The sequence below is a fragment of the Stylophora pistillata genome, chromosome 3 (genome assembly GCF_964205215.1).
Source record: "Stylophora pistillata chromosome 3, jaStyPist1.2, whole genome shotgun sequence".
Lineage (NCBI taxonomy): Eukaryota > Metazoa > Cnidaria > Anthozoa > Scleractinia > Pocilloporidae > Stylophora > Stylophora pistillata.
In genome coordinates this window covers 42,686,540-42,713,150 of record NC_142521.1, presented here as the reverse complement: position 1 = coordinate 42,713,150, position 26,611 = coordinate 42,686,540, and the positions used below count along the sequence as shown (strand labels likewise).

The 26,611-nt window shown below is 39.4% G+C and overlaps 2 protein-coding genes across 2 annotated transcripts in view; one reads left to right on the top strand and one right to left on the bottom strand.

The window, feature by feature from the left end:
- The window catches only part of LOC111331748 (nuclear pore membrane glycoprotein 210), a 28,374-nt gene extending 7,668 nt beyond the window's left edge, over positions 1-20,706 (top strand). Inside the window, exons 12-41 of the mRNA XM_088754932.1 lie at positions 243-377; positions 738-905; positions 1,342-1,497; positions 1,863-1,971; positions 2,404-2,499; positions 3,047-3,192; positions 3,978-4,089; positions 4,200-4,259; positions 4,893-4,951; positions 5,338-5,411; positions 6,225-6,333; positions 6,909-7,110; positions 7,226-7,332; positions 8,150-8,254; positions 8,802-8,900; positions 9,021-9,149; positions 9,241-9,368; positions 9,502-9,652; positions 10,314-10,376; positions 11,166-11,345; positions 11,726-11,806; positions 12,344-12,472; positions 12,875-13,030; positions 13,811-13,896; positions 14,232-14,427; positions 14,885-15,057; positions 16,196-16,280; positions 16,582-16,711; positions 17,165-17,853; positions 18,569-20,706. Coding sequence (XP_088611058.1) covers positions 243-377; positions 738-905; positions 1,342-1,497; positions 1,863-1,971; positions 2,404-2,499; positions 3,047-3,192; positions 3,978-4,089; positions 4,200-4,259; positions 4,893-4,951; positions 5,338-5,411; positions 6,225-6,333; positions 6,909-7,110; positions 7,226-7,332; positions 8,150-8,254; positions 8,802-8,900; positions 9,021-9,149; positions 9,241-9,368; positions 9,502-9,652; positions 10,314-10,376; positions 11,166-11,345; positions 11,726-11,806; positions 12,344-12,472; positions 12,875-13,030; positions 13,811-13,896; positions 14,232-14,427; positions 14,885-15,057; positions 16,196-16,280; positions 16,582-16,711; positions 17,165-17,853; positions 18,569-19,339 — 4,884 coding nt within the window. The 3' untranslated portion in view covers positions 19,340-20,706. The remainder of the gene's footprint in view (positions 1-242; positions 378-737; positions 906-1,341; positions 1,498-1,862; positions 1,972-2,403; positions 2,500-3,046; positions 3,193-3,977; positions 4,090-4,199; positions 4,260-4,892; positions 4,952-5,337; positions 5,412-6,224; positions 6,334-6,908; positions 7,111-7,225; positions 7,333-8,149; positions 8,255-8,801; positions 8,901-9,020; positions 9,150-9,240; positions 9,369-9,501; positions 9,653-10,313; positions 10,377-11,165; positions 11,346-11,725; positions 11,807-12,343; positions 12,473-12,874; positions 13,031-13,810; positions 13,897-14,231; positions 14,428-14,884; positions 15,058-16,195; positions 16,281-16,581; positions 16,712-17,164; positions 17,854-18,568) is intronic.
- A 596-nt stretch (positions 20,707-21,302) lies between these two features.
- LOC111331718 (F-box only protein 30) lies at positions 21,303-26,561 on the bottom strand. Its single transcript, XM_022936887.2, has 2 exons — positions 24,969-26,561; positions 21,303-23,669 (listed from the first exon to the last, which is right to left on the bottom strand). The coding sequence occupies exons 1-2, from the start codon at positions 26,427-26,429 to the stop codon at positions 23,313-23,315; spliced, it is 1,818 nt and encodes a 605-aa protein (XP_022792622.2). The 5' UTR covers positions 26,430-26,561; the 3' UTR covers positions 21,303-23,312.
- Between the last annotated feature and the right edge of the window lie 50 nt (positions 26,562-26,611).

Below are 26,611 nucleotides of genomic sequence, written 5' to 3'. Positions count from 1 at the left end.
AAACAGTTTCTTTCGAAACTATCAGCCTTTATACAAAATGCAGCAGAGGAGTTAAACTTGGGATTATGTTATCATTTGATGAAGAGAATGAGTAGAGGATTTAAATTTGGAAACTCCAGATTTTGAATCCCAAATTACTAAGTTTTAATAAATTGGGGACTGTTATGCTCTTTATAATAATTATTACATATACATGTACCTATTCTGCTAAGTGAGGTTTCTTGCGTTTTATTTTTCATCAGAATATTCACATTGATACATCATTTGATCCATCGTACTTCCAAGTTCTGTGGTCTTCAACTAATGGCTCCTTCCATCATGTGCGAACTCTACAGAAAGGCAAGACCTTGTTGACAGCCACATACACAAGCATCAAGGTGCAACTTTTCATTTATTTTAATATCCTACAAAACTCTATTACAAACAACTGCTTCCAGAGGTGATTGATGTGCAATTTCTGCTCATAATTTCTGTAACTATCATTACCATTATCTTTGTTACTTGGCTGCAGGACAGTGGACAATGAATAATTCTCTAGTATCTTCTTAATTTACGGTAATTAACATTTGTATTTGCTACTGTAGATGTACCTCTGGATACATTTTATAGTATGATGCCTTCTCAATTAGGACTTACTTCCTACAACTACAGATAATACTTCATCAATAGTTTAATGATGGAGGAGTGTGTCTCAAGGGGGCGAGCCTTTTTGACCATAATATTCTCCTTACCTGCAGATTCTTGGCACAGACGTTGTCCATACCTTTGACCATCCCATCTCAGGACAACAAGAAGCAGATATTTTTGACCCCGTAGTTGTTAACCCTGAGATAATAGTTTTCCCATGGTACCCACCAGTGAAACAGAATGTGGCCAGCAACACTCAGTTTCAATATTTATTGGAGGTACATACATATAATGAAATTTCCATAGTTTTTTATAATGGTACCTGAGTTATGTCATATTTGTAGCTGAAAGGCACTGTTAAGGAAAAAAAAACCATCATAGCGAAAGCAAAAAAATGTCTAAAGAGGAAAGAAAACCATAGAGTTCAACCTGTGTTAAACAATAATTAGAACATTTTCTTATCCTATGAGTTTATTTTCCCTGGCTCTCAGTGTGGTTTATATGTGTATTATATGTACTGAAACACTTCATTTTAACTTTTGATTCGAGTAGGCAATAACCAGGTTAAGTCATTGTCAGCGTTCTAAAACTCATCTTGCTTGATCCATTTTCTACTGAAAAGTTGTCGTGAGCTTCATAAGTTCTAACTTTGATTTTGTCTCAGCAAGCAGCAATTATTGATTTTGTCATTGTTTCTTTTGGTTTTTTCTCCAGCCATCTGGAGGAAGTGGAACGTATGTTTGGTCATCATCCAACACCTCTGTGGCCACTGTAAGCACCAAAGGTGTTGTCATCACAACTAATGCAGTAGGACACACCCAGGCTCGTGCAGCAGACACGAAGAATCTGGCTATTTTTGGAACAGCAGAGGTGGGTTCCCTGAACTGTGTTAAATACTCCCTCATCTTCCAGGAGTGTCCAGGTTCTAACTTCTTCGTATAATGTTTATGTGAAGTCATAATTCAGTGTCATGATGAGACCAACAAAGGTAAAAGAGGACCACAGTGCACCCTTCTAAGGGGAAACTAGATAGCAGATTGTTGTTTAGGTCTAGTTAATGTAAGGATATTGTTGTTTCCTTCAATGATGTGATGATGATGAAAACAAAATGTGATGGGAACCTTGTTTCAAGCATCCTCTTAATTGTATTTCCTAATTTCTGGGAATGGCAGAGGGTTCCAGAAGTCAGATGGATGGAGAAGTACATGTTAATGAGTTTATGTGAAATTTCTCAGGTTTATGTCCTTCCACCAAGAAAGATGGAGTTTATTCCTTCTGTTGTTGAAGCTCAAGTTGGTAATTCTTTGTCACTTCCATTGGCTGTAGCAACTTGCATTTACACAGGTAAAGAAAAAGGTCATTGTTATTTTCATTACCATTATATGTCCTCCATGTACTCCAAAGGCTGCAACAAATTAGTTCTTATTCAAACCCTGAAAACAAGACTTTTATTTGCAAATTTTGTTTGATGAACTAAAGATTGTGAGCTCTTTGTGTGTTGTACCACAGCACAGTATTTTTGGTACAGTGGTGTAGTCTGATTGTCCAGTTTAGAGCTCATTTAGTCCTGGAAAGAGCTGTTGCAGAGTTAAAGACTTATGCTTTGCCAGCCCAAGCAAAAGTAATGAACAGAGTTTTTTGTGAGTTTTTTATAACTTTGATGTGGCACTGATATTGACTTTTACTCTGGGTATAATGAATCATCAGCCACTGTTACCAAATAGTGAAACAATTGATTGTAAAATGATATTATTATTGCTTTATTTCTTTCCTCAGAATGCCAAGAGTTCCATGTATTCACTGATTGTCGCACTCTCCCTGTGACATACACATTTTCTGATCCATCAGTTTTCAAGCTAGTTGAAGAGAACAGTATGTATATTAAGAGATTGTTTTTTTTTCTTTATTTGAATAGGAATCATGTCTCCAAGCTCAGATTTCGAGAACTCATTCATAATTTCTATCTGAAGAGTTCTAGCACAAACTTATTATGCTAGGATCAAAATAACTTCTCTGTTAGTTTGGTAGGGTAGCATCCTCTTAGGAAATTGTTGCCAACCCTAATTAAAGGGTTAGCTAGTGAAATAAACTAAATTTTATATGCATGTGATTGATACATTTTGCTGTGTATGATTGTCTGTTTATCTCTAATTTTATATTTTATTGTAAACAGTATATAATTATTTATATGAATATCATTTAAAAATATTGTAGATAAGAAACTTCTTTTTTTGTGTGTCCCCGATTAGCTTGGTAGCTAAATCTCTTGACACATTAATAAAGTATTCACTCACTCACTCAAATTGGCTTGATGATTGTGGGATGTTGATCTGGAATTTAAAGATTTCTTCAAGCCCTAATTTAGCTAGATGGCATTAATGTGTCTTGAATCAGTGTGCTTTTTAATGTCTACTTTTAGGAGACTATGAGATGACTGCTGGAAGTTGTATGTCTGTTAAGCTTCTCGCTCTTCGTTCTGGCTTCACGACACTGACTGTGACGTACCAGTACAAAGACATAATTCTACGTTCTGCAGTGACTGTTGGTGCATATCACCCACTTAAGGTCATTCATTACTTAACTCAAGGGTTGTCAGTAAATGTACTTTAAGTTTTGGGTCCTACAGTATGCAGATGTCAGTTTAGAGTAAGCAGTGTTCTGTAGTCTTAAGCCTAGTGAGGTGTTACAAACAAGTACCTTTTATAATTGTGGGCAGAAGACGAGCTTGAGGTTTGGTGTCATAAGGACAATACTGACAAGATTACCCAGTACTTGTCCTTAAACCCTCTACACCCTGATATGAGTATGCAGACATGAATTCTCCCTGGACTGTTCTCCTTAAATTTTCTCAGAGGCTAACAAAGAGAATTTGTTCAAACCTTTTGAGCCCTAAGAGTTACTGGCATGCAGTTTCTCCTGACATTATCACCCCTGAATCACTGGTTAAGGTTATGAGAATTAAGGAAATAATCACCAATTGATGAAGCTCTTGATTGACAAACAGAGTCTGGAGAATATGCAGACTGGTTGATTTTGTCAATTTTGTGAGATATGTTGATAATGTTGTAGGAGTCTTTGAATATTAAATTTGCATGGGACTCCAAGAAGTTAAAAAAAAATTTTGTTTGTCTGTTTGTCGAGCTTTTTTCCTCTTTTTGTGGTTGTCTTAAATTGTTTTGCATTTAGGGTAGAGGTCTTTGACCCTTTTCAGATTAATTGCAAGCCTTGTTGGTTATGCACTGTACCCACAACAGCTTGTTTGCAACCTGCATCTTATTATATTGGCAAAGTAATTAGAGATTTGGTTGAAAATCAGTTTCATGTAGTAGGAATTCTTTATTTACACATAGGTTCTTGATCCAGTGGATGTTGGTGTGGTGTCTTTGTGTTCAGCAAAGAACCTCTTGTTAGAAGGCGGACCTCTTCCCTGGATTGTGGATACTTCTGGATATTATGAAAAAGGTAAACTTGAAAAAAGTCCTTGAAATTTGTTTCTGAAAAAGGGTAGGAACCCTGAGTTTTGCTTGCTAGTTACATTTAACTAACCTTCCCATCTTCTTGTTTTTTGACAGTGATTCCAGAGCTAGAGGATCATGTTTCTATTGGGTATTATCATACATCTGATTATTTAGGTTAGTGAAAATACTGTTAATGATATTTATCAAATGACCCCTTGGAATAAGGGGGAATCTTTTTTTCTGGTTGTGAATCACAGGGATTTCATTATTTTGAGAAGTAGGTATACTTTAGGGCATAAGTAGATGGAAGACAATTCAGTGGTAATTGAGGCAGATCTGCCACCAGTCTTTCTCTTCTGTCTATTCAACATGGCACAAAGCAAACCGACTTGTTGTTTGAATTGTTAGAACTTGTTACAAAAATCCCCCAACAGCCAAAAAGGAGACAAAATATGAACAAAAAAAATCACGTTTATTGATGACTGCCTTAAGATTATACTGAATGTTTTCCAAAAACATGCAAAAACCGAGTGGTGAAATGGCTATAATGGCAGGCTCCATTGTGGAGAGTAGCTGCTGGAATTCATCAGTTGCCAGCTACTAATTAAATCCCTTGGGATAGAGGGGAATCTTTTTCTGGTTATTACTCAGGGGTGGTATTGTAAGGAGAAATTGGATGCTAGTAACTCCTGAGGGTGGGAGGGTTAAAATAATTTTTGTCCATGTGAATTTAAGTTTTAATTAATTTTTTATTGCATGTAGTTGGAAGTTATGTGTTGCATTCACGGAGTGTCTATTTCGTTTCAGTTGATAACAGTGGGTCATATCATTATTTTAATGTAATATGTCTGAAGCAAGGTGAACAGGTGAGAACATTTCTTTGGGTATTGCTGTAACAAAACTGGTCAAAATTTTGTTTAGTACCATAACATTCCGTGAAAACATGTAGTTAATGGTATTGAAGGGCTATTGCAACTGAGGTAGTTGCCAAGAATGCAGGCTTCCCCTTGTCTGCAGAAAGATGAATACCATGGCAAATAAGCCACAGCCCATCCTAGACAGTTCTCAACACAACACACACAAACTACACGTAGTGTAGAATGAATACTTACCCGAGGTGTGAGAGGAAGGGAAGTAGAGAAAGAAAAATAGCAAAGCAAAGTGAGCTAAAGTATCTGGTAATGCTTCACATTTTGATTAAAATTTCTTGTTGATTGGAGTTGGGTTTCATTAAAGTGACCTCTTGTTTTAGGTTCTTACAGTGAAGATTGGAAACAAACCATCTGCAAAGAATCCATATCCAGCAAGCTCCTCTGTAGAAATCAGGTGAGATGTGAGATGTAAAAAAGTAACTGATCTGTGTGTTTGTGGAAGTACAGTATTCTGCAAAAGTATTTCAAATGTAGTGCCAAAATTTCGTTTTTTTGTTCTAGAGATCTGTCGTCGAAAGTTCGAGTAAAAGCTCGAGGCCTTTCAAAGTGAAATGTTTGCAAGAGCAAAGGGCGCTTTTTGCTTGAATATTCGTTATGAAGCGGAAAATTACCGGGAAAGCCTCTTCTCGATCAACATTGCTTGAAATTTCGCTTTGGACCTCTTCGTGTGATCTATGTGGCCAGAGTTAGTAGGGGGACTGGTTAGGAGACCCAGCGAACTTCAAAGGGGCATGTCTTTGTTAGAGTTTATTCGAGTCACGCTCTGATGAACGTGCACAGAATTGAAACATCTGCAGAGCGTTCACTGACAAATTCAAAGCCTTGCATAATACTTTCCAAATTTCTATAGTTCTTATGGCATAAAAGTTGTGTTTTTGAGGACAGCTTACTTCATGTGATGCCAGGGGATAACTGTGCGGTGTTTGGATGCGGTTCATCCAGACTATCGAGAGTAATCTGCATATGGAAGTTCCCTTCCACAAAGGACGAAGAGTCCAGAAAATGGCGGGAAGCCTGGCTTCACGAAATAACCAAAACGAGAGAAATGGATCAGAGCTTCAGAGCTGTCAGTCCTTCTACTAACTCTGATGAAACGAACACGAAATGTTTTCAAACGTATTTTCAAACATTCTTAGACACCAACACAACAATGAGAACGATTTATCAAACTGGCTGTAATTGAGACGATAAATTACATTTTTTTTAGATTTGCATGTATGAACCCTACATCTCTGACAATTGTTCCCGACATAAAACTTCCAACAGTGGATGGGCGTCAGCTGTCTCCGGAAAATTGTGTGAGCTCAAACAAAGAGGTAAGAGGTACTTGAAGACTCACTGTTGAACCTCCCTCTTCAACCGCATTACGCTCGTGTCAGTACTTACTCACTATGAGAAACCTTAACTTCAGGTAGACACCCTCAATCTTTGGTCGTAGCCTTCAAATGTGGCTGATTTGTCACAGTTTAGTTACATTGATAAAATCCTAAAATTGAATGGTGAATTTCTACACCTGCCAATGAGATCGTACCAAGTTTAACCCCAATACCCCTGCCTTGAATCCCTCACCCTCCTGCCCCCATCCCACCCCCCCCCCCAGCAATGCTGTACTTTGTTATTCGCGCCAGGCAACAACAAATATGCGGGGGGGTATTGTATTCAGGCATGGTACTTGCACAACCAACGTTCTAATTGGTTACACAAGTTGAAAAGTATGTGTGAACTAATTTTTTGTGAGTAAACGAGTTGTGGGCCATTCTCAGAAGGCTCATTTAATGGAAAAGTTTGTTTCTCAAGAGTGACTGTTAATTTACCACCTATGTCGTCATCACAACCTGAAACTTTTCTGTGGATGAACCAAGTCTAAAATCTGCTTTGTCTCTGGTTTCAGATCCATGTTCGTAACAATCAACAGTTAAACCTTGCTGTCCACCTTCGCGACTCCTCTGGGCGGTTATTTGACAACTTTACGTCACTGACTGTAGCGTGGTCGACGAGTGATCGTACTTTGGCAGAATTTGTTGACGTGACAAGTTCTGTTAAGATGATGTTTGTCAAATACAAGGACGATGAAAACCTCAGAAGAGCAATATGTGAGTGCCTTTAATTTAACAGCTTGTACTCCCTGAATCTTTTTATGTAAATATGAATTTCTTTTGAGAATTTGAAACTCATCGCACATTTCTCTTTTTTTTTTTGTTTGGTTAGCATATCAAACTGTCAGTTTGAGTAACAAGATGGGTGGAGTTGTTATTGAGGCTGCCATTCAAGGCTACGAGTGCAACATTCTAAGATGGTGTGGAAGGGAACTAAAGGTTTGATTTTGACACTTGTACATGTCCAGTGGTTCAATAAATATGTATTATTGACCAATGTACGCTATTAACCAACTCAAGAGGGTCGTTGAATTTTTTGTTAGTTGTGACCGCCTTCTGCCGCTTTTTGCGACTTTGCCGACATTAGCCAGAAGTAACGAACTTTTTAAGTCCGCTCCACGCACTTTTTTTTCTTGTGCGGGATCAAAGCGGGTAATCCCGAGCGGGCAAGATGGACTCATCTTGCCCGCTCGGGTGGCCAATTAGAAAAGGGAATTCGCTTCATTTTTCCCGGGGGTGCTGCCAGCTTTATAATAAAAGCCAGTTATCTTTGGTCTACTATCGCCCTTAAGGCTTCTCACCTCAGTTTGCTTACCCTGTAAGAGGCTCCCATATTTGGGTTTGGCCTTACGGTCCTTTTTCCTAGCACAACCGGCTATATAATCATAAGCATCCGCTTAGAGAAAATTTATTGAAACCCCTGTATGTCTAAAGCAATACTTATCTAAAGACAGGGTTGTTCTCGATCGATAGGCGTATTAACAAAACTGGTGTCGTGGTGGTGACTTTGAAGAGTGTTAGCCTTTTGTCTGAGTAGAAAATAATTAGCTTATCCCAGGTTCAATAACGTTAAGCAACCAGGAGTATTGCAACCCCCCACTCCCCCCCGGACTGTCTGCTATTCCACCGTAGGGTAACCCCCCTCCCCCCTCATCATTTCATCAGAATTCCCTACGGTACGGGGGTGTCATTTGTTTTTTGATACTGGTATCACCCTAGTCGTACAGTCATTGAAGTTTTTTATCACTATTTACAGGAGCCAATTAAGTTTAATTTGCAAGGGCATCTGAAATTGCTGCTTGTTCCTGAAAGGCAACTTGTTCCACCAGAGGCTTCAATACTAAATCATCCCGAGAATCAAGTAAGGCTTTATCAAAAGAAATGTCTGTCAAATCCTGTACTTTTATATATTTAATCATGGCACATGGCATTCTGTAGAAGAAAATTTTGCCCACTCACGAGAAACGCTCACATCTCTCTCTCTCTATTTGACAACAAGTTTCAATTTTCCGACTGCATGCCTACCTTAAGGACCGGTTTATTTAAACAAAGTGTAGCCGTTGTCTAACAAAACCGCGTTCTAAATCAACTTTAATTTAGCTGAACGTTTCATCTGAACATCTATCTTTGTGATCAGTGTCAAGAGGGCCGAAAGCAAATAGTGGAAGGACATTCTACTAAATGAAATAAACCTTTTTATAGAGAATCCCTGAGGCCCACTTCTTGCGTACAACCGCGGTTTGGATTAGACCTCGTGTAAATAACCGGCCCTCAGAGTTAGTCTCAATCAGGATTTTTGCGGCCTTTTTGCTCGCCCCATGCGCATCAAGAAGTTGAAATGATCCTTTACATTTTTTTGTGTGTTGTCAACACACTCAATGCGACATTATCTTGTTCTATTTTACCAGGCTGTTTTCCAGATTAAGGGAGGCTCGGGTCACTTTGCTGTGAAAGGAAGTAGCAGTGCTATTGCAAAAGTCAATTACCAGGGGAAAACTGACATAGTGGTGAGTTGACTTATTGTAAAGGTCGGGAATTGAACTTACCAATTCTGATCTTTCGTGCCACATTTTTCTAGAGTCAGAACTGTTATTTGTTTATTTATTTATTTTTGTCTATTTTATCAGGTTATTCCAAGATCTGAGGGTCTTTTCACTGTAATGGTGCATGATCTCTGTTTGGATTCCACCGGGCCAGCTGTTGTCAATGTTCAAGTTTCTGATGTGTACGGTGTGGATGTTGTTGTTGTTAACAAGGTATATTACATGCTAAGACGATGGAGCAGTGAAGAATTATTGGTTCGTAAATTAAAATTTGATTCCAATTAATTTTATGTGTTGTTTTCAGATTGAGCTGTACGCATCAGAGACCCTGAGGCTCAAATTGCTGGATATGTTTGGAGTGCCACTGTTGTTCAGAAATCTTGAATTTCTCACGTTGATGCCACATTTTACTCCAGACATATTAAACGTCAGGTAAAGACAGCTTTGTCTACTTTCACATACAAAATACTTGTATAACTCAAGGAATTCCTCATTTTTCCTGTAGCATATTCATCATTCGGTTGACCTGTTTCGATTGAATTATTATTTTTTTAACTATTTGTAGGCGAGACTTTGAGCTTGAAGATAAGAGAAAAATCAACCAAGACACTGCATATTTCACAGTCAGAGGACTGTCTCTTGGTACTGCAAGCCTCACATTCACAGCATCCACAACAGGGAGAGGAAAAGCGACCAGTGAACCAAAGGATATTCAGGTGTGTCAATCTGTTATTACGTACACTATAAAACTATTTGCGTTCGACTTTCGGAGAACCCATACTATTCTCTTGGCCTCTTTCTGGATCCTGTTTGGTTTCAAGGACTGACTGACCACTCGCCTCGATTTCATGCGAGAGCTGGAGTGAAGTCCCGTTTCGGTGGGGGGGGGGGGGGGGGAATGCCAAAGGAAGACATGCAGATGAATTGTAACCATTTGATCGAACGATATGAGTTCATAATACAAATCAGAAGTGTGAGGCGCGCCATCATTTGAAGTTCGTAGGTGCAATTATGTACTGGATTTTGTTACGGCAAAAAGTATCCATTCCTTAGCTTGATCGAACGCTATTTTCTAATTCATGATTATTTCTTAGAGCAATTTCCTCTCCTCTTCTTTTACATTTGTACCACCCCTCCACCCCCCCCCCCCCCCACCGCCCTTTGGTGAAAATTCTTTTCAAAGGGCTAGATTGGTATCTGAAATCTTGTTTGAATCGTGGGATCAGTTTTGCCCACGAGGCAAGTAAGGAGAAGAATCCTCTCGTGAAACAGGAATATCTACCCGCCATATGCTGATCAATTGTTGATGTTTTCGTACTTAACTCTTTTTATGATAAATAATCTCAAATAATATTTGGTTTATATTTTGAATGACAGGTCTTTGCACCCCTAAGGCTGGACCCAAGAGTGGTGGTGCTGATTCGTGGGGCTTCATTTCAGGTACAATTAGTAGAGTTGTCTCGGAGTTATTCATTCCCATGAATTAAATGCTAATTCTTTGCACTGTCTGCCTTTCATTTCTGGTTAAGGCAAACTATAGACCACAACATAATTAAAAAAATAAATCACGCTGTAATACCTTTCTTTACATTCAGCCAATAAAATTATGTAACATTTTTACACAACTTGATTCTAAAGCTAAGCCTAAATACTATGTGAAATCAATCTATAAATTCAATGAACAATGCTCAAAATCCAGCTATAATAATTCTTTAGATAAGAATGACTGAAGCTTTCAAACCAAAATAATTCTTAATAATAAAAATCACTTATAAGATCAAGGAAGCTAAAAGAGCGTTTCAGTATTTACATAATTTACATTCAAACTTATTTACAATACACTCGATAAACCATGAAACTATATAAGTTGGTTTTATCAAAAGGTCAGCTTTTGAACTCTTTACAGTGGCCAGTTAACGTCATCAACTCAGCTGATAAAACCAAATGACCTTGTTTACCCCACCGACGCGGCACCACAGTTTGTTTAGAAATTTACCCCCTTTATTCATTTGTAGACAACAACACTTTATTTACAGGGAGCGATACATATTATTGTCCATCTTTTCACTCCCTAATTTGAAAACTAGAGCAAATTGTTTTTCGCAGATCATCTGCCTTCTTTGAACCAGGGATAGGAAAAATTTCCAGGGTTTGCCAGCAAGCGCCCTGAAAAAACAGCTTAGGAAGCGGCATTTGTTTTAAAATTAATGGTCTTTCCTCTCAACTCAGGTTCGAAGCTCGGGTGGGCCCAGTCCCCAGGCAGCAACGATCTTCAGCATCGCCAACCACACAGTGGCAACTGTCAGCAGCGTGGGTCTAGTGGAAGCGCGGCAGCTGGGAACAACAAACCTGACTGGGTTTGTACAAACAGCTGACCCAATCAAGGGACAGACAGTGTTGCATTCCAAGGTACATGTCATCCTACACAACCATTCATACCATGCTACAGGAAATGATCCAATCAGACTTAAGGAAAGCCGTTGTTTGCTCGACGTTATTACACCCAAATCTCATCTTGAACAAAGACGTCTACAATGGCTTCCTCAAATTGCTATGCAGTTGAGGACACAACGCCTTTTCCGTTGCTTTATTTCGTCCACCTTTGAATCCTTTCAGTTTGACTCCCATAATTTTTGGGTCGCCTTTCGATAAATTCGCCTTTCAAAAACAAAACATTTCTGTGTACGAGGGAGGGGAATTACGAAAAAAAAAAAAAAAAAGAAAAAGCAAACAGGTTCTTTCCTTTTTTGTGATGTTGATATGCTTCGCTGTCTCTTGTCATTCTTTAGGATATCGTTATGATACATGTTATACAGCTGAAAGGAATCACGATCAATGTCGCCTCTACTAATCTTGTCACAGGAACTAAGGTATGACTTCATAGGACTTAAAGTAAATGCCAAGGTGAAAGACTCCTTTAATTGTCTAGTACGTGATCTGATGGGACATTTAATGATATCGATGTAAAAGGTCGTGGTGTGCGTTTTGGATTATTTAGGTGCGTGTCGTTTCCTGCCTTCCTTTAAGTTTGTGGCAGAAAGATATAATCTAAAACGGTAAAATCTGCACTCATGCCAACTGGCCCACACGACACCCGTAGCACGAAGTATGGAGTAAGAAGGAGTATTGTCACCCCCACCCCCCCACCCCCGCTTAGACGTCAGTCCGTCGCATTTATACTCCTGGGTGGGGGAGAGGGACGCTGTCAGACAGAGAGTGGACTGTCTTGCCCAAGAACAACTCTCAACCCGGAGTTCAGCGTGTTCATTTTAGGCCCTAGCGTCTCCTACTCAGAAAGTCCTTTTTAGATGCAAGCGTTATGTTTTGATCGTATGACAGTGTCTTCACTAAGCATAAGTTCTGATAGCGTTTAATCGCATTTTTGATCTCCATATTGTTCACAACAGATCAGCATGTATGCAACTGGTTTAAACGATGAGACGCCGTTTACTTTTGCCAATGCTGTACCTGGTTTAAAGTTCTTCTGGACCTCGACTAACCCTGATGTTTGCCAAGTCAAGTCTGTATACGTTCTGGTGAGCAAAGCTTAACATTTGTAAAGAATATTGTAGTTAAAAAAAACAAAACAAAACAAAAATAAAAAACATGCCTTCTCGAAATTTACAGTTGATTTTAACTCCCCACCTCTTTCTGCTCCGTTTGGTATGAAATATTTTGCTTCCATCTAATGAAAGCAAAGTGATTAGTGAGGCTTTGCCTTTCAAAGAATTGATTTATTGTTCGTGTAGTCTGATCGTTTGGACTAAGATAGTCCTTAAGAAGACTGTTGTCGATCGCAGTGACTGACGTTTCAAAGATCTGAGCGGAAATCATCATTGGAGTTAAGTTTTCATGTGGCCACTACTTGTTTATATCTGTTTAGTTAAGTCTGTTCTAAGTATTCCGTCTTTTGTGTGTGCTGTTCGTTATGATTTCAGAGTGGGGTGGCCGTGGAAAGCGAGAATGATTTCCGTGTTGATCTGCACTGTGTTAACCCCGGACAAACGACTGTACGACTCAGGGTGGCGATAACTGACCACAGGTATCAACAGGCTCATGAGGACGCCCTGTTACAAGATGAGGTCACATTTGAGGTGAGGACAGCTCCTACGTTCCCCTTAAGGTATTTATAAAGCAAATGGTTTAAAAAAAGTAAAACTCCGGGAAAGAAGTGGTCTTTAAAATGCATCTGGGTTGGGCACAAGAAAACCATAACCATTAGAAAGTTTGACTTCGATGATGTCACAAAGAAATATTTCAACGTGGGTAAACGCGTGTGAGGAAGTCACGTGAGAGAGAGAGAGATTTATTTCGTCCTGTCACGAGTATTGGAAAGAGAAAAAAACTCTGAGTTCCCTGAGGAATCGAATCTTAGATCTTCGGATTTCCGCTTCCGGTGCTCAACCACTGAGCCTCAGAGACTCTTGTGAGCTAGGCCGTTACGAAGTCACGTGATATTGGCTACGCACGTGATTGGTTCAAAAGAGTACGTATGTCCAGACCAACACAAAACCTAGTAAGGTAAGGGAGAATACATCTTTTGTTGTTGGACTAGACGTTGATCCATATCCTCTACGAACAGAGTGTCTTATAAAGGATTAGGTACACTCTTTGTAACTTTCGTTTGAATTTCTCCTCTATATTACCGCAAATGTTTTACCCAGTTTACCCTGAAAGTTTAAATAGTGCATGGAAGTGGTATCTTTCAGGTTGCTTTTCGTCACTTAAGATTATTGTCTCGCACAGTCAAAGGAAAGTTCCTCTTCTTTATGCGCATGGTCACGTCTTCTGCTAGCGAAAACAAGTCCATAAAAAGTGTTCCCGATATTTTTAATCGTTTTTGTTTTTTATTTTATGTATTTTTTTCTCGATAGGTGTATGAAAGACTTCATTTGACCTTCCCTGCCGATGGCTTTTTACTTCTTCCTCACAATGTACACACCAAAATTAAGACAAACAGGTGTGTGCAGTGTAATGATTTTTCACAGTAACAAACTTGTGTCTTGACCGATTGCTCCGGGATGGACATAAAAATAGGAGGTAAAAATCTCTTGACTGATTTTTCCGGGATTGACATAAAAAAAGGAGAAAATAAAATAAGCTCCCCTTTTTTCTAACCTTCGACAATCGATTCTTTCTTGTTCGTTGACTTTGCCACTGCAAATGCGAGGCTGGAGGGGTCATTCTTAATAGAAATTATCAGATTGAGTAGTTACGTTTGATTATGTACCTCATCCCCTTTCAAATATCACTTCTCTTCCCGTGTAAGGTACTTAATCGTTAATTATTTTGCAGGGATGGTTCGGCAAGGATAACTTACGAGTTGATAACAGACTGTTCTAAGCACAACATGGCTTCTAGCGGTGGTGCTGTAGCCAGTATCGGTAGAAATGGTCAGGTGTCCACCACATCTCTGTCTGGGACAGCTGTGGTGTTGGTGACTGTCCATGAAGAGTTCGGCATCAATCAAACTACGGTGGTCCATGTGGAGGTAAGAGTAGTGAAAACATAAACCAGAAGACTAAAAGCCCGCGACAACGCCAACAAAAGCTGGCGACAAGCCACTTCGTGTGTATTGCTCTGCGCCTTGTCAAGTTGCAGTAATAATGCGCCTCGTATGACACTGGGATTTTCCATCTGCCTCTACGACAAAATTCTGTTTCTCTAATCCGTCGCACGAATTCAGATTACTATAAATTCATGCGATCAACTTTTTTACGGATATCTCTCGTGTCAGACGAGACAAACTGTTACTGCGACTTGTTCCCTCGACTTGTAACAGCGACTTGTTTAGTAAGCAGAACACGAGGAAGGTTCAATTTTTTGTAGGAACATGACGCTACAACATGTGAGCTGATACTTCTGAAACTGTCTTAGTCCGGACGAAGTGTACTTTCTGTGGAAATTTATTTACTCTGCCTAAACGTTTTATTCTCGATATTTTTCAGGTCAAGGCTGTTTCATCAATCATTATCAATTGTGAGTCTCCCGTGAGAGCAAACTCTGAGAAGCTGCATACATTTCCCTTGGGAATGAATGTGCTGTTCGCTGTGACATTACATGACAATATCGGGCGAAGATTTGCTGTTGCCAGTATTCCGCTCAAATACAGGCTTAACAGGTTGGATATAATATTTTATTGTATATGTTTTACTCAAGTGGAGTAGTATTTGGCGATCAAAGGCTTGACTCTCGAACTACCAAGATCGGTGTGGTATTTTTCAGTTTGTCCTTTCAAATTAGTTCAAAGAAATTAATTTAATTTCTGAGAACTGCCTCTAGTTGCAACGTTTGGATACGGCTCAGCATCTTTCTTTATGACGATGTTATATTATGGTAAGGAGAATTATCGCGATAATTCGTAGATTATCAGCAGTCTCTCCTTTACGCGCGATTGAAAAAACTTGCGGAAAAAAAAAAACATTGATGTTAGCGCGCCGCGCAGACCTCTGGCAGCGAGGCGCTAAATTAAAAAACGATCACCGTCCCGCCCAGCGCACCAACATCTATATAATTTTTTTTTCTTTAACTCGCGCGACGGACTTCGCCGAAAAGGGGATCCTGCTCATAATCTAGAGGGAAAGGGATAAGAGGCATTTATTCACAGCTTTTCACTAACGGTTATTATAGCGTCACATAAGGAATCTGCCAACCACTAACTTTTTGAAATGAGGCGCTTTGAAATGATACTAATGTAAGACATAGCGATTATGAAGTGTAGGTATTCTCTCTACTTTTTATAAAACAGAGTTCAAAAACAAGAAATGTAGCATCTATCTCAAAGCAACAGAAATCTTCCTATAATAAGATATTATTATTTACTAATTTGTTTTATAACATAACCAAAGTAAAGCGCGCGCTCTGATTGGTCAATTTAGCGTTCCCCATTTGCCCATGGGTGTACGCTGCTGACGTGAGCAAATGCAAAGACTATTTTTCCGCGCGCGCTTGTTTTTTCCGGTCGCGTAAGATTTGTTAAATAAAAGGGAACTCTTTAGCTACATTGTATCAATGTTATGTTATAAAACAAATGGTGAACGCCACAGCGTACACTATTGAGTTATGATGCACTTGGGAGGTTTGCTAAGCACTCTAGAAGCTAGAGTCGCTCTCGGCTATCGCCTCGAGCGACTCTTACGCTTCTTTCGTGCTTAGCAACCTCCCGCGTGCATCCATAACTCAATAGTGTACGCTGTGGTGTTTACCATTTGTTAAGTCCGGAGTAGTGGTTATTGTCACGATAATCTTCTTCGTTATAGATTCGATGCCGTTCATGTTGTACCTGGACCAGAAAACGGCACATTTTATGCCAGAGCAATGAACCTCGGTGAAGCCATTCTTAAGGTATGTGGCAAATTTCTCCAGCCCCCCTATTTCCCTCTCTCACCTTTGTACAGTAAACGTGGAAAAATGGCGGGAAAAACAAGGTCACGTGCTTACTCTTGACGTTCTCGTTTTACGCAAACGCGGTGCTAAATCTCTCTATTATCCCAACACTCCCTGAAACTTGTGTACATATAAATTGTAGAGCGACATTTTAATCAGTCACGAAATTTCGCAATCTCGTTTGGTTTCTGGTTTTTATTTCACGTTTCAAAGTAGATCGAAGTACTAACCAAGACGACTACTTTTTTTTTCCCTTCAGGTGTGGGATCCGAGCTCTGTCAATATAGCAGACTACATCCGCATACGAGTTAGTCATGGATTGACTCCAATCAAAGCGACGCTATTGTCAGGGATGGTCGAACAGTTTAGTACAAGTGTTATATCGGAAGGTATTTATCCTTCAGATCTTATAAGATCAGAACCAAGTTGTAGAAATTTCATTTGAAGTATGGAAGTTTTAGTTTTCCCAAGCCAGATTCCTGACTAACAATTTCTTTTTGACCAAAATCTATCGGTGAAACTAATCAGTCCGTTCAAATTTATTAAGTCGTTTATTTTATTTCGAGGAAACACAGCCGGACCTTAAGTTTAGCTAGCTCATAACATTTCGGTTTCTTTTCTTTTCTTTTATTTTTTTATTTTGTTTTTGTTTTTGTTGTTGTTGTTTTATTTCTCTCGAGATTTCCTGTCGCTTTTAGAGTTAGCGATTTCTAATGAAACAATTTCTTTTATTTGGCCAGTTTTACAATGGCTGTAACATGTTGGTGGCTGTCGAACAAAATCCTGAAAGACTTGTTTCTGTTATTAATATTTTTCTCCTTTCGTCCCCTCGTTCTTTTAAGGTATAGGAGGTGTGTGGTCATCATCTAACGACAAAGTTGTCAGCATTAACTCCACGACTGGCATGGCTGTGGCAACAGCCGCAGGAACAGCTACTATTTACTACAAGATACCTCAGTTGTACTCAGCGCAGACTGAAGTCAAAGTGGAAAGTCTAAGTTACATTTATGTCTCGAGAGATGACGCCCAGGTCATCACCAATATCCCGCGACTGGATGGGCGTGGTTATGTCATCCCTGTTAACTTTAGACACGATCATATGTCACAGGAACAAACCACCAAAGCATCTGGCCTTCTTGATGGAATTCTCCTGTTTGAAGAACTAGGTTTCAAGCAGACGACACCTTTCCAGTGTATTCTGAACCTTAGTTATGACCCGTATGGGAATGTCCACACCGAAGATTTGTTTGAGGTGAAGCCTGGGTTTGTCAGTGGACAACCAATATGTTATGTGGTGCCAAAGAGTACTAACGACGATGTTATCCAGTCTACAAGTTCTATTGCTGCTCAGCTGAGTCTTATTGTCAGAGTTTTTGATGAGATTCAAGGTCGCAGCGTATCCTCGGAGTCAGTAAACCTGCACTTTGTTCCAGCATTTGTGTTGAGTGAAAAAGAACTGCAACTTTCTGCCGACAAACGGAGAGCGCAAGTTTTTATCATGGCTAGTGTTGAACAACTGGACAACCTTGAGGTAAACTTATTCATTTATTTTTTTTAAATTTGTTTGCTGACTATTTTCATGTATCTTTTTGCTCCGTCTGATGTAAATCACTTCACGCAGGAGTAACCAATACGTGATTTCATTTTACCTGTTTTCAAGTAAAACGTTTCTAAAGGTAACGACATGCCGTATGTATTTGATTAAGCGCTCTGGGTGCTGATTGAATTTCTTATTCGAGGCTGGGCGCTGATTAATTTTTCACCACCTTTTCCTACCGACAGGGTGGGCGCTTATAAGAATTCAGCGCTTAATCGTAGAATACGGTATTTATCAATCAGGAGATATCGTTTGAGTTTAACACAAAATCTCAGGCTAAGCTCGGAATGGATTGTGGGACAAACAGGAAGGAGACCTGATACTAAAATGTTGGTCGTGAAAATAATTGACAAGAAGTTTCGCAATTTGAGAGATCATATGCAAACAGCTTATAGAGGCATGTAATTTCAAGGTTGGGGTAGATAATATTGGGGTTGAATGCCTTTCTTTCTGTGTCCCAATATGTAGAATTTATGGGTAGACTACAGTTAAGTCCCGTCATCGGCCGCCTAATGGAGTTAAGGGGGCCAATTTTAAATTAAGGTTCGACTGTAGGTCTTTAAAATGTTTGATGCACCATTCCCGTAGGTTTTAGTAGTTTATGTACGCATACGCACAAACGCGACAAATTTTCACATTTTTCTCTAAGGTAAGATCTCAAGATTCGTCCTTGGTCGATTTTACGGCGTTGTTAAGTTCAGATGATAAGCAGGCCGAATACGAGATAGAAGTGGTAGGGAAAAATCCCAGGTCGTTCAAGAAAGTCTGGGTGGAGTTCAAAAGCTTGCTTACCGGCCAGAAAGGTTTAGTGTACGTTTCTTACACAGCACCATCTGGTGGTGCAGTTCCCGTGGTGTTACCAGGAGCAATTCCAAGCAGTGAGCAGTGTCCAACAGTCGCAGCTGGCAAAACAGAGAGAAGCTTCCAAGGATTTCTCTTCGCTTTACTTGGAGAGACAAGTGCTTGGATAATCGGTCTTTCATTATTTGTTGGGTTTATTATTCTTGTACTAATCTTATGCTGCAGTCCACGTGGCAGGGGTGCCAGTAGTGTAGCGGCCTCTCCCAGCCCTCTCGGAGGGACCCATCAGCATGGGAGCCCTTATCCACAAGGTCCATATCCGGGTCCATCTACAGCTACATATTCTGGGGGAAGGTCCACTAATTTGGGCTCAACCACGGGCGCATTTTCACCAGGGGTTGGGGTGTATGGATCTAATGGCGGCGCAAACGACACATCTCTTCGGTCCTTTCCAGAGGAGCACGATGAAACACGCCGAGAAGTATCAACAACATACCGGCACACCAGAACTTCCGCTCGCACTTATCTCTCCGACGATAGTTCTCACGCCTCTGGGGCATTGTCTATAGGGCGGATTTCACCGAACAAGTCACCCGGATTGTTCAGTGTCCATCAATAACGTGAGATGGACGTGAACGTCTATGACATCTTGATATTTAATGTGCTGCTTTTGGAATTCGCAAGATGTGCACAGCACAAGGAGGAATGGCGTATTCCCCTGTCACTCGACGCAAACATTATGTCTCGAAGATGCTGAGGTTATTGTTCGATGACAATGTTTGTGTTCCTTTGTGTAAGGCAAACTGTACTTCTTTCTTGTCCTACGTCACTGTAAAATAGGTTGTAAAAGAGGGCTAAAAAAATGCAATATGAAATAAGTTCATGCAAAGGAAACTTAAGGGAAAAAAATGGCACAGCGAGGTACTCTTGTAAAACGTTTGGTAGTCTTCTTTCAGATAATTTCCGAAGAAAGAGAACGACTCCCTGAGGACAAAAATCATACGTGAAAAATTAGGACGATCAAAATAATGCGGCTTAAAACTTGTTCTCCCCTCCTCCCGCTCAACTATCATTTGTCTGTTCCTAATTTCGCTTTTCGAAAACAGGTAGCTTGCGAGCGACCGCCTTTACTATACACCTTTATCACGTAGCGCCATCTTGAATTGCGTGAAGCACCAAATCGAGGCTGAACGTGCCTCGGTTTGAGCGTTTCTTCGTCCGCGGGAAATCATGAGACCATGAGCTACGCAAACCAGCGAGAAGTCTGTAAGGAGGCTCCACTCCTAATAAACCACTCCCCGACTCAAATCTTGCCGCGAGCGAAAAAAAAAAGCCACAGAGTTAATGATAGGGTATAAGGGTCTGCTTCAAGGGTAGAGACCAGGTGAATGATGAAGGGTTCAACGAAGCAGGCAAAATCTATTTTAGTTTTAGGAAGATGCGAGAAATTTAGGAGAGTTCAAAGGTCATTTACGAGAAATGTGATTGGTGAATTGCCAGCATCTAGATTGTCACTTATTGAATTCATTGTTTAGCCGAAAGGATTGCCCATAACTTAAACAAATAAAGTAAGCATGCAATAATCGATACTAAGAATATGGGTTCAATAAGGGCCTGATAGAGGCGTTCGAGAAATTAATTAGACTCCTGAAAATGCGTTCTGGAGGCATTCGCGAAATGATTGATGAAAACATTGTTTCAGAACCTCTGAATGTTCTACCTTAGAGTGGTTCAAGTGATCTCTTGAGGTTCTCTAAGTATTACATGAATAACATGATTTTCTAGTTTTCTTATTAAAACTCGAACTTCCAAATTGCCGCCTTAACTGTGTTTTGATACAGTATAGGTCTTGTGAATGATATGTTATATTTAAAATAGCGTGTTATTTGTGTCGTGGAGATAATTATTTTGATGCGTCGTGTATTTATTGAGTTTAAACTTTATCTCTGCGATCTCTTACCAAATAAAGGTCTTTATTTCTTTTAACATTTATGGTACTGTTAGTATCTCATGCCTAACATACCTGATGCCTGTGGAAAAGGTGTTTCAAAATATTATAAGAACTGCTGCTCCAAATTTACTATCTATAGTTTCTGTTTACCAGAACATGGTTCTGTGGGTGTGCCCTTTTTCACCAACTGATTTCTGATAAACTCATTTCAACAAATTGTGCTCTACACGCGGGCTGGTAAATGCATTGTCATTTTCTGAGGGAGTTGTAATCACTAATTCCACACTATTTCTAAGCTCACAATCGATATCAGTTTTATGATTCGAATATGTACGAGCTTTAGGAACCCGCAGTAAGGCTAAATGAAAAACTACAACAACAAACATGTCCGACTCAAAACGTTCCACGTGTTTTCTTTTATCCCGCTATGCCTTGTGGGAGGCACAGGACTCCCAACACTAAAAGAAATTCCCTTTTTTTTTTAAATGTAAATGTTCGACAAAAGGTAACAAGGGGAGTACCCCTAGGAAAAATAAGCAACATAGTGATACATACCCAAACCTGGGAATGTGACCCAAATTAAGGACTTATGGATGATGACAGAACACAACTTCTGTCAAATACATGTGCATTCTGTGTAGAAGATTTCTAATTCAACACTCTAACTTGTTTTCTACATTTTGCATCTGTGACATGTAACTTAAACAGAAATGTGATCAGAGAGTTCAACCTTGTCCACAGCACCAGAAGTTTTCTATTTCAGTTACCTCTTGTTTCCCTGAGTCGCTGGAGAAAAATCCAACCACTCAGGTTTTAGAGGAGCTGTAAACAAGAGACTCAAAACAAGTACCTTTCCTTCAACTGCTTTCTTCTCCATATTTAGTTCTTATTAACCGAGCAGGAGGTCTGTATGGGAGAATCTTAACCGAGGTTGCCAGTACAGACCGAACGCAGTGAGGTCTGTACCAGCGACCGAGGTCAAGATTCTCCCATACAGACCAACCTAGCTTGGTTAATTAGATGTTTATTATATGGCTGTGTATTGTATCCCAATATTTTATATTCTTTGTACCTTTTATGTCTAGACCAGTCTAGATAAGAAAACCTAGACTGCTTTCAATATCGATTTCAGCCAACCAAATTCATGAATTCGGTAGTTCCCAGTCCTTGTGAGACACAGCCATATATTAACACCAGATTAAAATAAATAATACTTTATCTGAGGGTTTGGGGGCATAACAGCCAGATGCCAAATTAAGAAAACTGGCCATTATATCTTTTCTGCCTTGTTTTTTTCTTTTTTGTCATCTCTGTATATACATGTAACCAGCAAATTTGAAAACATTGGCCCATATATTTCTGTTTAAGTATCTCAAAGGATCTCAGGTTTTCTAACAGTTTCTTTCCACTCATAATTCATTGTTTGCATATTACATGTTGTACCCCCAAACCTTTGAATGTACAAAACATTCTTTGAAATAAAAATACAAACATGTATATCTTAATTTCTCTTTGTGAAGTGTCTTAAATATCAAACATATCTTAGAATGGTAAAAATAATTTACTTTGAAATAGTATATTTCTATTAAATGATTCCCTATTAAAAAAATGATGGCAGAATATAGATTACTATCAATTTATCTTACACTACCCTGACCCATCACATCTTAAGATTCAGTCAGTGATTCTCCCTTCTTGCTACGATCAGCCACCTTGAACTGAGGTGGAAAAATTTGGTGTTTAAAATACAATAAAACTTCTTCTAATCTATCCTCATGAACTGTTTGCTGGATGAAGAACTGATATTTTGAGAATCTGAAATTTAGTCACCAATAGAATGTCCACCAAAAGGTTCACCTTTTCACTCCTCCCTGTCTACCATACAATTACTATGATGTTACTTTGGAGAATTTGGTTTAAGATCAATAAATAATTCCCTAATTGACATTTTTCTTTATTCTCATCACTTGTCTGCTTGATATTGTTATGATATTGTAAGGAGAAATTCTATCTTAGTCACTCCTGGGAGTGAAAAGGCTAAACCACCACTAAGATCAACTTGACCTCTGGTGATGACTTCAACTCGGGTTCAAACCATTTTGTTACTCTCTTCACGTAGCAGGTCACGGAAGACAGAAAAGTACACTTTGGAACAGCATACTTTTGTTGACAACAAAGATTATCGCCACTACTTCCCACAACCAGGATGCAGTTCAGATAAAAACCATCACCTCTAGTCAACTCCGTGACCATATTACCCAAACAGTCCACTCAAAAAAATTAATATTATCCAACATACATGTACTAAGTATTATAGTATTGTAACTTCAAGCATGGCAGTTAAATCAATACTGCTAAAAATTTCACCATACTAAAATTTCAAGTCATTTCATAGCCTCTAATATAAAACTGTAAAAATGTGGCTCTTCCTGTTCCACCAAAATAATTAAAATTTCAACACTGACATCAATAACATTGTCATTTGCATTCAATGTAGTACAGATGTTTTTTTTTTTTGGAATTTTAGTATACATAGGGTCGTACACAACCCAATATTTATAAATATACTTTTTAATAAAAATTTCACTAATAACTGATAAGATTTCTGTGATTAAAACCTAAGTTTACGCAGAATTTCAGTTCAATTCTTTGCATCAAGTACCTCTGAGTCTGATGATGATGATGATATTTCCGTATCAGTTTCTGTCTCTGTGTCTGTTTCATTCTCATCACTAATCTTGCATTCAAGGACTATCTGATCAACACCACTATCCTGGTGGTCAGGGTGGTATTCAAGGCCTATCTCACTTTTCTCTTTATGGTTTTCATTGTTACCATTACCTGAATGTTCAGGTTTAACAATAAAACAGTAACTAAACTGACTTGATGGTATTCTGTGGTCAAAGTATTGGCACTTCTCTAAATGTGCTGCCATGAATGGTGAGTTAGAGTGCACCCACTTTTCGACTGGTGAAAATGACGTAGAAAAGTACCATCGCTGAAATAGAAAGTGGACTGGTTATTAAAAATAGTTCCTAAAACTCTTAATATGAAGTTTCTGAACTTACATTATACACAAAGAACAAGTTATATATTGATTACATATCTCTGGGTTCAACTGAGTGGGGGAGGGGGAAGGGAGATTTCACCTCTAAAAAACTTTTGAATTCAACAGGCCTTATTTTGTTCTTATTAACCGAGCAGAAGGTCTGTATGGGAGAATTTTGACCAAATCGCCAGTACAGACCGAACGCAGTGAGGTCTGTACTAGCAACCGAGGTCAAGATTCTCCCATACAGACCAACCTAGCTCGGTTAATAAGATGGTTATTTTATGGTTGTGTCTTATATGCCAATTTTTTATATTCTTTGTACCTTTGTCTTCTAGACTGGTCTAGATGCCGGTCTAGATGGGAAAATCTAGACCGCTTTCAATATTGATTTCAGCCAATCAAATTCGTGAATTTGGTAGTTCCCAGCCCTTGTGAGACACAGCCATATGATAAGTTTAAATATAGACTGCAAGACTGACAAATCATGGCACTCATACTAAGTGGGAGATAAAATAAATTGAATTAACACTTTGCTATGGCTTGCACATTTGATGTTTACATCATGAAACACACATGAAATTTTACCACTAACTTAAAGGGGAGCTGAAGCCTAAAATTGAGTCATTTTTAAATTGAAGCTTATAGTTCAAATATCAATGTTTGAACATTTTTTTTCAGTCTTTGGGTCCAACTTTGCCTCAAAAAAATAGTTTAAGTCATATTTTGACTTCATAGTATTGGCCGCTCAGAAAGCAAGGTCAGCTGTTATTTTGGCTCACCATAATGTCACTGGTGGGGAAGAAAAATAACACTCCTGTACTATTCCCTCAGAACTTCGGTATGGCTATGGAGTTATCGAAGTTACGTGACTTGTAATGGAATCAAATTCGAAAATGAATTATGATATGAGACCTCAAGTTAGTTTCCCACCACAGACTTCATATTCAACTGCTTCTAACCATTTTTTTAGCATGAAGTCTAACAGCTGCAAGAGTGAGAAAAAGGTGAATTCAAACTGAATTTTCTCATGAAAAACAAGAAGTGACCAAATTTAATCACCAAGACTTAATCTTACTTTTCTAAAGCTCACTAAAAATTAATGCAAAAAAATATTACCAATTTTAAGCTTCAGTTCCCCTTTAAAAAAACATGTTGCCAGAGTAACCAGTTGACTCTTGTACAAACTAAATAACTGAATGAAACTCATGATACATTAATGAGGTACATGCAATACTCAACACCAACCTTCTGTCTTATCTTCCAAGACCAGCTCCCATCATCGTAGATTCTTTTTTCCCACTCAAACAGCACCATGCCTTTTGTTTCCAAAACATTCCTGCAAACCTCCCTCAACAACTTACAAGTGCGAGAGAAGTTACACAGACTGAAGCCATCCAGTTGGCCAGCTACTTTTTCCAGGATCTCTAAGGGCAAAGATGTCAGCAGATCCAAACTAGATTTTGCATGCATCTGAATTTGATTTTGAGCAATTTCCCCTGTGGAACCATTGGTGTCTCCTATCTGACTTTGGGAAGATTCTGCCGCACAGCAAGAGGTGTCTACAGGAGGTGATTGCTCATATGGTCTGATGCCAAAGCTTCCAAGCTCTTGGTTGAAGGTTACAGCTCCATCTTGGCTGTGTGGAAGAAGCCTGTAGCGAACAAAGGTACAGCCATATTGTGAAAGCGGACAGCGATGCTCTAACCAACCATTCAGCCCACCTTGAATATCACTGTGAACATTTTTGAAATGGCCACTGTACTCATCACGGCGGAACACCTGGTTGCAAGGTATGGAATACATTGGAAACTGTTTCTGGAACTTGGGGAGGGTTTCAACCACAACATTCAAACCCAGGGGCTGGTCAAGGTAGATGGGCAGATGGGCAGGGGGAGGTGGTACGCTGTTGTTGAGGAAACTAACAGAGGCCTCGTCATGTTTAATACTTTCATCTTCTTCTACTTCCAACGGATGTAGCTCTATTTCAACTGGATTAACATTAGAATTGACATTCTCCTGTTTTTCACTTCCAGAAAACAAATTGCAAAGAATATTTCTGTCTTCGCGATGAGTTTCGCTGTTGAGTAAGTTTTCATTTTCGAGATCTCTGCCAGAATTCTCCCCTTCACCTCGTTGTTTACGAAACTTATTTTCTAACGAAGACATTGCTAAAGCCATCGCCATTTTTACAGAATCCGATTTTACAGTCGGTGGTTGGGTCCCGTTGCCATGCTGTTTCGGCGTGTCTTTCTGTAAGGACGATCTTAACATGTCCACTTTTGCTTTTCCTTTTCTACAACGCCTTCGAAACACTTCCCGAAGTATTCTTTGATCCCTGAAGGCCAGCTCCACGTCTAGATGCCCTTTTACTAAAATCGGGTTCGGTTGAAAGAAAGGCACCCAACTTAACCGAGATTTGGAATACACTGGATATCTATTCCATTCCATTGTACAAAAAATTACACTCGCCGGGCACCGCTGTAAGTGATTTCTTAGGTTATCTCTTGTCAACACAACCGGGCATCCATATTCTGAATTTATACATGGAATTCGACATTTCTGGCACACATTCTGGTGGTCTTTCATTTTACAGCTGTGAAATTGCGCTCCACATCCGAACTCACAAAATAACATCTTGCAGCCATTTGGAGAGTTGCAATAGAGCTTTACACAATTGTCGCAATGTTCATGGCTTTTAAAATCCATTATCTACCGGTGAAACTTCAAGGAAATGCAACAGAGACTTTCACGTACCGGCGGTGGTGATCTTTTGTCCTTTCCTCAGTGAATATTTATTTACATTCTGGAGGATCGCCGCTGTTTCCTGCGACACGGTTTATTCCGAATATCTTCGGCTACCTCCGACAAGTACGAGAAAGTATCGATCG